The sequence below is a fragment of the Vidua macroura genome, chromosome Z, assembly GCF_024509145.1.
Source record: "Vidua macroura isolate BioBank_ID:100142 chromosome Z, ASM2450914v1, whole genome shotgun sequence".
Classification (NCBI taxonomy): domain Eukaryota; kingdom Metazoa; phylum Chordata; class Aves; order Passeriformes; family Viduidae; genus Vidua; species Vidua macroura.
The window spans coordinates 67,903,936-67,914,590 of NC_071611.1; the positions used below are offsets into that span (position 1 = coordinate 67,903,936).

Below are 10,655 nucleotides of genomic sequence, written 5' to 3' on the forward strand. Positions count from 1 at the left end.
ACCCCTTGTCCAGTCACTCCAGACTTTGTCCAAAGTCTCTCTCCAGCACTCTTGGAGTGCCTCTAGGCTCTGAAAGGGGCTCAAAGGTCTCCCTGGAGCTTTCCCTTCTCCAGGCTGAGCTCCCCCTCCCCAGCTCTCGCCACCTGTCTCCATAGCAGAGGAGCTCCATCCTTGGGATCAGACTAATTAAACTAAATCTCAAGGCAGAAATGAAGTACTTGATTGTGATGAAACATCAGGTTTCCAGATAGAAAAAATATGTTTAACATGTCTCAGCAATTGCAGAAGCTACAGAAAAATAATAAAAGCAAGTAAATTGAGGTAAACTAAAACCAGACATAACAGAATGCTGACATCTTCAAATCAAGGACACATGGCCAAACAGCTGAGACAAGGTCAGATTATGAGTAACAAAATAAGGCCAACTTATCAAACTGGTTAAAGTGTAATTGTGGCAGGGGAAATTGTGATAACTAACTCGTGGCCACCAACCCAAGAAACCCACCAACTCAACAGATGGGTGAAGGGCTGGAGCACAAGTTCGATGAGGAGCAGCTGAGGGAGCTGGGGGGGCTTAGCCTGGAGAAAAGGAGGTTCAGGGGGACTTTCTGGCTCTCCACAGCTCCCTGACAGGAGGGTGCAGCCAGGTGGGGGTCAGGCTCTGCTCTACAAGGGACAGGATGAGAGGACATAGTCTTGAGCTGCACCAGCAAAGGTATTTCTTTGCAGAATGAGGTATTTCTTTGCAGAAAGAATGATTAAACACTGGAAGGGGCTGCCCAGGGAGGTGCTGGAGTCAGTGTCCCTGGAAGTCTTTAAGAAACGTGGCACACCAACGCCATAGTCTGGTTGACAGGTGGTGTCTGGTCACTGGCTGGACTTGATGATCTCAGAGCTCTTCCCCAATTTGTCAGAGGAGAAACCTCATTGCTGTATTCAACTTTGTCTGGGAAGTGAAGGGACAGACACTGATCTCTGCTTTGTGGTGCCCAGTGACAGGACCCAAGGGGACCTGAAATTGTATCAGGGGAGGTTTAGGTTGGATATTTGGAAAAGCTTCTTCCTTCAGAATGTGTTTGTGCACTGGAACAGGCTCCCAGGGAAGTGGTCACAGCACCAACCTGACAGAGCTTAAGGTGCACATTTGGACAATGCTCTCAGGCACACGATGTGATTGTTGGAGTGTCCTGTGTAGGGGCAGGAGTCGGACTCGACGAACCTTGTGGGTCCTCTCCAACTTCGAACATTCTGCGATTCTGTAACTGATCCTGTCACGAGCACAGGAACAAAACTGAACACGCGAGCCAACTGGCATATGAGGAGCGAGAGAGCCCTTTGACAGCAGCGCCCGGGTCATCAGCCCGGCTCCTTTAGCCGCCTCAGCCGCTTCTGCCGCCCTTTCGCCGTCTTAAGCCGCCCTTTGCTCCCCCTTCCGACTCCCGTTGCCCCCTCAAACGCCCTTTCTCCGCCTCAGATGCCCCTTGCCCGCCCCTTCTCCCCCCGCCTTTCCCCGTGCCTTTAATTCTTTTCCCGCCCGCGGCTCCCCTCACAGCGGACACCATGGAGGACTCGCTGAAGCGGGCTCTGGGCACCGCGGTGCTGCGGTCGACCGGACACTCGGGCGGCGGCTGCATCAGCCAAGGCCGGAGCTACGACACGGACCGCGGCCGGGTGTTCGTGAAGGGCAACTGCGAGGGGGAGGTGAGGCAGCGTGGGGATGGGGATGCCGGGGCTGGGTGGGCGCCGCGGCAGGGAGCGGCATCCCTGGGTTGTGACAGTCCGGGTGTGGCAGCGGGACCAGGGCGGTGACTGCCCACTGTGCTGGGCGCTGCTGAGGCCACACCTCGAATCCTGGGGGCAGTTTTGGGCGTCTCATGACAAGAAAGGCATTGAGGGGCTGGAGGATGTCAGGAGAAGGGAACGGAGCTGGGGAAGGGGCTGGAGCACCAGGAACGGCTGAGGGAGCCGGGAAACGGGCTCAGCGTGGACAAGAGAAGGCTCAGGAGGGACCTTGTGGCTCTGCACAACTCCCTGATAGGAGGGCGCAGGGTGAGGCTCTGCTGCCAGGGAACAAGTGAGAAGAAGCAACCTCAATTTGTGTCGGGAGGATTAGGTTGGATGTTGGAGAAAATTTCTTCACACACAAGGTTGTCAGGCACTGACAGAGTGCCAGGGCAGTGCTGGGTTAACGGTTAGACTCAGGGATCTTAGAGGGCTTTTTCAACCTTAACAATTGTATGGTTCTGTGATTTGTGGCTGCAAATAGAGCTGTTTTTGAAGCTTGACTCTATTACTTGGTCTAGAAAGTCATGGTGTGTGTAAATGTCAGCACCATTCTTCTATCCTCCCAACTGATGGTGTATATTGTCCATGGCTTCCTAGACATTTGCTGTATTAATAGAATATTGCACACATTTTGTGTGTATGCAGTTTGCACTCATTCAACTGTAAACAGAGTTTCTAAGTTACAGAGAATGCTAGAACCTAGGTTGATTTTCACTTTGTTCCAGAAATTGAAATTTCTGCAACTGTAAAATTATCATCAGGCCTGATGGTACAATTCTGTCTGTATCTTGTGCACCAAGAAATATTTGCTCCAAACTTTTTATTTATTTTATACTTTATTTTATTTTAACTTTGACTGATGCTTATAGAGACTAATGCTTTTCTTCAAAATCTGGCAGGCCAGAAGAATGTTTCTGGGAGAAATGGCAAGTTTGGAAGCCATCCTGAAAACACAGACAGTAAGAGTGCCTAAACCCATCAAAGTTGAAGAACTGCCTGGGGACAATACTGTGCTGGTGATGGAACATTTGAAAATGAAGAGCTTAAACAGGTAAAACAGTTATTTTTGCCTCCTTTGACAAAGAAATTTTGGCTATTTTGACAATTAAATAATTTGTTTTCATGGGAGGAATTTGTTTAATTTTTTTATAAAGCATGTCAAGGGACATATGAGAAGTTATATAGCAGAGAACTGTATAAAATACTTTATAATGCCTCACCTAGCAAACTGATAATACATCAAGAAGTGATTCTGGGTTTTAGTTACTTTTGGGTTGTTTGTTTAGGTAATTGGTAGTTTTTACAATAAGGTTCCTTTTTACGGTAAGGAAAATGACCAACTTGATCACTTGTTTTGTGTACTTGCCTTTGATGTAAGAACCAGTGCTGTAATGTTTGCCGTGAGTATGCAGAGGCACTTCCCAAATGAATTAATCTTGATTTCAATATTTTTGCAACTGTTAAACTTCATTTTGATAGTTTCAAATTTTGGACCCTTCTCTGTGACTAGCACTAAATACGATGAATCCCATCAGATTCCACTGGGGAGGTGATCATGACCAGTTTCTTATCTCATTTTCATAACTTCTGTAGCCAGTTTTAAGTCTTGTCCCTCATCCTGCTCATTGCCAGGGTTTGATTCATGAAGAGCTCTCAGTGAGTCCCAAGAGAAAGGGCAGAGATCTTGCCGGTTTGGATTTCAAATTGTATCTTTGGGGTGCAAATTTTGGGGGATACAATCCTTTTCTTGACAATCTGTGTTAACAGGAACAAAAGAAGAATAACTAAATTTGCTTTAACTGACGGTGCCTTTAAAATACAGAAAGTTCAGAAAGGTCAAGAAAAGGAAAAGGAATATAATTTTGTTAACATTGGGGGCAACTGGCTGTAAGGGTTGTTTGCAATTACTACAAGACTTTACTGAACTTTGTAGAGGCTCAGCTTTTATTAAAAATAGATAATAAACTAGGCCTACTTGATACCATCTTTGAGGCCTTTTAGAGAAGAACAGCCAGGACAGTGATAGAATGAATAGGATCAGCATTGTCTGGTTCTATTTTTCAGAGACAGTTTGCCACAGGAAATTAAAAAAAAAAAGGCATAACATGTTCCACATTATGTGCGTGCTTTCTTATACATGCCTTACTGAAAATGCTTAGGGAAGCGATATCACACAGGAATTAGAATTGATAGTTTATTATTGTTAGTAAATTTATGATTTCACTTTCAACAGTAGTATCAGAAACAACCGAGTAAGTACATTTTGTCTATATTAATATGCAGTCTTGATAGGAAGACAAAGTGTTTATAATACTGGAATATTTTGGGAAGCTATTTTGTTAGAGGTGAAGAGCTGTTACTTTCTTGATGGATGTTTTCAAGTAACTCTTGGAGTACCAAGGTCTAGATTCGTTCATGTGTCAGAGTTGCTAACATTATATTTGTTTCTTAGACATTCAGCACTTCTTGGAACTCAGCTGGCTGATCTTCACCTTCATAACCAGCACTTTAGAGAGAAGATGAAGAAAGAAGGGAGCACAGTTGGTACGGTACACAGCTGTTTGCAAATTTAACCTAATGAATAATAATATACAAAATAATTAAAATAGCTTTTGCCACTTCAGGACAGGTTCATCTTCTTCCACTAAAGATAGTATGAGAATAGGTTGGGATAAAACACACAGGTGGGGGGGTTCTTCTTTTTGCTTTTGTTTGCCTTGTTTGGATCTCTGTGATCAATTCAATTTGGGAGCCTGAACCACAGTCTCCACAAGTATGTGGTATCAGAAGAGATACAGTACCTCAAAATGCAAAAATAAAGAGTATAATATGGCTGCTTTACACTGAGCTTTAAATTTAAAAGCCAGCAGCAGCAACCATTGTAACAAAAAGAACATTAAAGTGCAACTTTTTTTATTCTCAGTGGAAGCAGCATTGTACCCTTGCATAGTTTTTAAGGTTCGTTTGCATTGTGGATGCTCAGTATTTTGTCATTGGTGTTGAATTTTTGTCTTTGGTTTGAAAGGTAAAGGACAAGGGCAAGTGGAAGTCCAGTTTGTGGATCAGTTTGGTTTTCATACAGTTACCTGCTGTGGTTATCTTCCACAGGTAGGTTGTATTTCATCAGACTGATAGAATTTTAAGTTTGCCTCATTTTTCCTTCAGTGACAAAAAAGGGTCAAAGTTATCATAATGTAAATAAATGAATTTTTGTGGCACCATGAATAAGAAAAAGCATGGTTTATCCTGCTAAGAAAAGTAGTGCTTTGGACAGCACTTACAGCTGCATTGGACACTGATGGCTCTTCAATTTTTTAGGTTTTAATCACTGAGGGAAAATTATTTATTCCCCCAATTTAACATTTTAAGATAACATTCAATTAAATGGTAGCACTTACTGTCCTGGGTGGTTCCAGCACAAAGGCTGTGTTATTCTCAAAAAGTTTATTTGAAAAACAAGAAAATCTGCCTTTTGTGTGGTGTACAACTGACATCTGCAGTCCTGGTCCTTCAGGTGAACAACTGGTGCAGTGACTGGGTGAGTTTCTTTGCCAGACAAAGGATCCAGCCCCAGATGGACCTGATCGAAAGGAGCTCAGGAGACAGGAAAGCAAGGGAACTTTGGGCACAGCTCCAGGTACAAGCACTTCTCTCAGTTCTCATTAGAGTGACAGCTGGGTATCAGTTATCTAGATTTTATTTTCTTAAAACAAAGTTCCTGTTTGTTGGTGTGCACCAGGTTCTGTAGGTAGGAGACTCCAGTTTTTAGGGATCAAAATACCCTTTATTCTAAGGTGTAATGGCTTTTGCCACATCACCCTATGCTAACATTCCAGAGTGAATTCCAAAGTGCCAGCACTTTGCCTTACTGTTTGGGAAATCTTACAGATGGAGATCATATTTCTCACTCCCTGGAACACTTCTATGATGAAAAACGTACATAAGCAGTACTGTTCTGCACATTGTTGATTTTCTGTTTGCATCTGGTTAAGTGACTGCAGTTTTGGCTCTTTGGGTACTTCCTCAAGGCTGCTGAAAGACACCTGAGCCTCCTAATGCCAATATGGTGGTAGTTGTTGTTATTAAATCTGGTCAATATTACAGCACCAAATGCAGTTTTAAATTCTTTACTGTCTTCCAAAAAGAGATTTGGTTGACTGTTCTGCTGCTAGCTTTTATGAAAAACAGGAATCCTCTGGATTTGCTCAGCATCTCTGTTAACTTGGTCCTGTTTGAAGTTACAGGTTTATTTAACTGACTTTTAAAAAGTTTGAAGTGTGCAGATAAACCTCTACATTTTAAGGTGAATGACTGTAGTAATTTACATGTCTTGCTTTTCCCCCTGCAGCTGAAGATACCCAGTTTTTTCTGTGGTGTGGAAATCGTTCCTTCTCTCCTGCATGGGGATCTCTGGGGAGGAAATGTAGCTGAGGATGATTCTGGTCCGATTATCTTTGATCCAGCTTCTTTCTACGGCCATTCAGAGTATGAGCTCGCAATAGCTGGGATGTTTGGTGGCTTCACCAGTTCTTTTTATTCTGCTTATCACAGTAAAATCCCCAGAGCCGCAGGGTTTGAGAAACGCCTGAAGCTTTATCAGCTGTTCCACTACATGAACCACTGGAACCATTTTGGTTCAGGGTACAGAGGGTCTTCTATAAACACTATGAGAAACCTTGTAAAGTAACTTGCTGCTTAAGCCAAGTACTTTTTGTACTGTTTGGAAAATCCCAGACTTGCTGGTGCAGCTGAAGGTGTAGTGATGTTAAAAAACCCCTGTGAGATCCTTGACCTTCTTGCTCAGCTGAAGAACTTTGAATTAGTGAGTCCTACTGAGTATCAAGTAGTTACTTTTTAGGATTGCTGGGAATAGCTTTATCGTGGAAACACCTGCAGAAGGAGCTTCTTCATTTGCATAGTGAATAAACTAATCTCAGCATCCTGAAAGCACTTGAGATTATGCAAAGTAATACAAATAAATACTGAGGAGATGGCAAAAAAAGTTGCTCCTTGTGTTTTGCTGTGTCTTCCCCCCTCTTTCTCATGCAGTTGTGAGCATGAGAGCAATGTTAACAACATGGTTTGAAAGCCAACAGGAAAATAATGTAACAGCAACTGTGAGAAGGGATTTGGATTTGCCGTTTATTATCACAGAATGGGTGAGGCTGGAAGGGATCACTTTTCTTTTGGATGGAGACTATTCTCTTATAAAGTGGAGTGAAATTTTGGTGCCTCCTAGCATGCTTGTAGGCTGTTCTGTGCTTTCTGGTCAGAAGAGAACTAGTTCTTTTCTTTTATTTTGGATTATGTTTATGTTGACTAGAGAGTGTGCATTAGAGAACTCTCCAGGTAAGACACTTACACATATGTGTAATGTAAGATGTACACATCTTGTGGAGATATATTCTCTTACCACTGCAAATAGATGATGCTTTTTGACTGTTGTCACTGCCCACAATTGTCACTGCCCACAAAACAATGCTATCTGGTCGTGGTGCAGTCTTCATGTACATTTTCTGTAGCTTTAGAGTTCCGGTGCCATAAGCTACCATTTTATTTCAGTCCTTACAGAGAAATATTAAAAACAAAAAAATACAGAGAAATATTAAAAGACAAGTCTGAGCAAAGAGAAGTCCATGGTGGCAGTAGTTCACTGGAGACAAGAAGTCTGCAGCCCCAGGAGCTGGGACGCTGAGGGAGCTTGGTGTGCTGCCCTGAGAGAGGCAGGAAACAGAGGATGGAGTGGCACAGAGGTGGCCATGCTCTGTTTAAAGCAGTGCAGTCAATGGGAGCTAAGCCAAGGAAGGGGCCAACCAGTCACTGAAAGAATTTTGTTTTATTGGCTTGAAAATACATAAAACTTTTCATACCTGCATATGCTAATGAAGTAAAACCTCTACCTGCTTTACACATGTGAACTAAAATCACTCAATCTCCATGTAATCATGAAATGGCATCAGCTGGAACTTTGTCTTTTCCCCACCCCCAAAGAAAACTATAAATACAACATAGGAGGGGAGGGGGGGGGGGGTCAGAGGAGACTTGCCCTGTGTATCCTGGGATGGCTGTTGGGCTGCACCGTGGTGCTTCTCCACTGGGGTGCCTGTCAGGTAACCTTTATTCCAAGGGGATTCTACTGCTTGTGCTTTCTCATATCAGTGTATTTATCAAGGATAGTTTATGACCCTTATTCTGTCACAATGATCAGTAAACCATACTGTTTATGCCTCTGAAATTGGGAATGTGCCCACTCTTAATGCTGCACCTTTTGTGCATCTGTGTTCCTGAGAGTTCTAATGCAGATGTATACATGTTCACTCTAAAATATTATCTGTGAAGGTCTCCCAAGGACTCAGACAAAGAAGGGGAAGATGCAGACACCTCTGAGTCCAGAACATCTTTGGATAACCTGGAAAGCAAGTTTCCTACATTTTTACATCACAGTCCCCACTGAGTGCATGTGCTGTAGCTCTTGTGGTGAGACATGAAACCAAAGGAGATAAATATATAATTCAGAGGACAGCACCTCACCAGTGTCAGAAGTCCTTGATGATAGTTCCACAGACTATGGCTTTTGCCTCCAAGGTGTTAGTACTGAAATTGTTCTCTTCTTGATGGAGGCTAGTACTGGTGCTTCTGTGCAAGCGTATCAGGTAGGTGAGAGAGATTTATGATACCTAACATGCACTTTGAGTGTTGGGGAATTATTTTTATTAACAAAAATGGGTTTGCAGTGGAGATTGGCATATTACTGAGGATTTTTTTTGGGTGCTGGTATTGCAGTTACACAAAGTGGAAGCAAAGTTTGGAGAAGGCTGTCACTTCCTACAATTTTTGTTCCTTAATTCTGCTATTTTTCTCACTGGCTGTTTGACTATTCCTGCAGAAAGTTGGCTTGGTAAAATAGGTTTTAATTTTACCTTCTTGCTTAAATAAAAGTTTTACATTTGATTATGGTTGTCTCTGTTTCCTAAATTAAAGCCTTACATCTTGTGTTTATTCCTGGGGAGCTGCTTGCTCTGACCTGCTCAAAGTCACTATTATGTGAGAGTTATGGTCATCAGAGGTGTTTATGGGAATATGCATAGTCATGGACTGGTCTGGAGCAGTGTGTCACTGAAGAAAACGTACGTGTTGTTCATTAGAGTGCAATTTCAGGACCTACTCTGCCTTCAGATTTTTATGTATTTTACCAGTGTGTAAAATCACCAGCGGATGCTGATGATAAAATGTTCTGTCTGTACCTTTTTGCTCATTCCATTCACCCAAATTTAGACCAGTTGATTGAGAAAATGCTGTGGAGCTTTAGCCAGCAGTCAGCCTGCTTAGATCCTGTCATGGTTTGACAGGAAAGTGAAGTTTCTCAGGAAGTTGGGGTCAAACCAATCAGTGGTCAGGTTTGGATATTGGCACCTGATGTGACCATTGAAGGCATGGACACGCCCCTGAGAACACAGGGGGTTAAAAGCAAGAACTCCAAGAGAAGTTCTCTCTTTGGTTCCCCAGCTGTGGGCTGGGTGTGGGAGGGGAAGCCATGCGGCTTGGTTGAGGTAGGCCAGGGGTGAAGGGACTGGAACTGAGCCAGCTCCTGCGGACAGAAGGGTGGAGAGAAACGGAGATGCCTTTGTTCTGCCCCTCAGAGGGAAAGAGACAGAGAGCCTGACGGCACCTGGAATTTGCTGGCAGAGGAGAAGGAGAAGGGCGGGGGAGGTGCCCAGCCGTGGGAGCTGGAGTTCTGGGCTGAGATTTCAGGCGTCAGGGGAGTCTGAACTTTTAACCATTTCCTGGGAAATGAAGGCTTTGTAAAATATTACTCCTCCTCGATTTGAAGTAGAAGAGAGACAGTCTGGGATCTGAGATGTTAGAAGAAGGAATTTTTAGATGGGAGGAGATGATGGAGTGGCTTGTGGCTGGACTTTCCTTGATAGCCATAGATTGAACCAATTTCTCCTGCAACAGAGACTGCATTTTTAGGGGGATGCAATGGTGAGCCAAGAGACCTGCTTCAGTGACTACCAACACAGGAGTGGACAGAACAGAGGAAAGCTGAAGAGGGTGTGGTGATGCCTTCTGTCTTCAGGAAGAAGATGATCACTGTTCTTGAGACCCTTGGGCCCAGGGGAGGAAGAAAATGGGGGGACTGTGGTCCCAAAATGAGAAGCTGAACTGTTGTTCTTTTGGTCCGTGGCAAAGCATCCTTAAAGGAGCCCTATGAGCAGTCTGTCCATGCACGGTGGTGAGAGCACTGTGACATGGAAAGGAGAGTGTCACACTGGCAGATTTTCTCCGGACGGTGCCATGTGGGACATAGAAACACAGAAGGGTGGCAACTGTGTTTCCTGGGGGGTCTGTGGTGCAAGACAATCTCCTCTCTCCCTTGGTGGACTGAGTATGGATTATCTGAAGGGTGGCAACCTGATCAGGAATCCCAGGTGGTGTCTCACTGTGTTTTGGTGGAAATTGGCAGGGGGGAGAAGGAATGTTTTGAAAGGTCTTCATTCTGGATTTAGTGTGTATCTTTTATAGTAGTAGTAGCTTAATAAAGTTTTTCCCTTTGTTATTAAGCTTGGGCCTGCTCTGCTCTGCTCCTGATCGCATCTCACAGCATTTATATGGGAAGGTGAATTTTCATGGGGGCGCTGGCATTGCACCAGTGTCAAACCATGACAGATCCCTTCACTGATCCATCTTCCTGCATAATAAACTTAGAAGCTACTTAACAAGGTCATTCTCTTTACAAATCTTCCACAAGGATGTTGATTTTTCTAAAATACCAAATACTTTTTATTATTAGCAGGGCAAAATAAATATGAAAGTGGATTTTCTGACAGCCTTAGATGTGAAATAAACTCACTGATAAAAAGTAAGTC

At 43.6% G+C, this 10,655-nt stretch overlaps 1 protein-coding gene across 1 annotated transcript; it reads left to right on the forward strand.

Moving 5' to 3' along the window:
- Positions 1-1,299: 1,299 nt before the first annotated feature.
- Positions 1,300-7,031, forward strand: LOC128821592 (ketosamine-3-kinase-like). The gene is made up of 6 exons (XM_054002784.1): positions 1,300-1,701; positions 2,685-2,836; positions 4,238-4,329; positions 4,811-4,893; positions 5,300-5,422; positions 6,134-7,031. The coding sequence occupies exons 1-6, from the start codon at positions 1,561-1,563 to the stop codon at positions 6,470-6,472; spliced, it is 930 nt and encodes a 309-aa protein (XP_053858759.1). The 5' UTR covers positions 1,300-1,560; the 3' UTR covers positions 6,473-7,031.
- The last annotated feature ends 3,624 nt before the right edge of the window (positions 7,032-10,655 follow it).

Coding starts and splice junctions, on each gene's coding strand:
- LOC128821592 (XM_054002784.1), top strand. CDS start 1,561: ATGGAGGACTCGCTGAAGCGGGCTCTGGGCACCGCGGTGCTGCGGTCG. Junction 4,330..4,810: donor GAAAGAAGGGAGCACAGTTG/GTACGGTACACA, acceptor TTGGTTTGAAAG/GTAAAGGACAAGGGCAAGTG. Junction 5,423..6,133: donor AACTTTGGGCACAGCTCCAG/GTACAAGCACTT, acceptor TTCCCCCTGCAG/CTGAAGATACCCAGTTTTTT.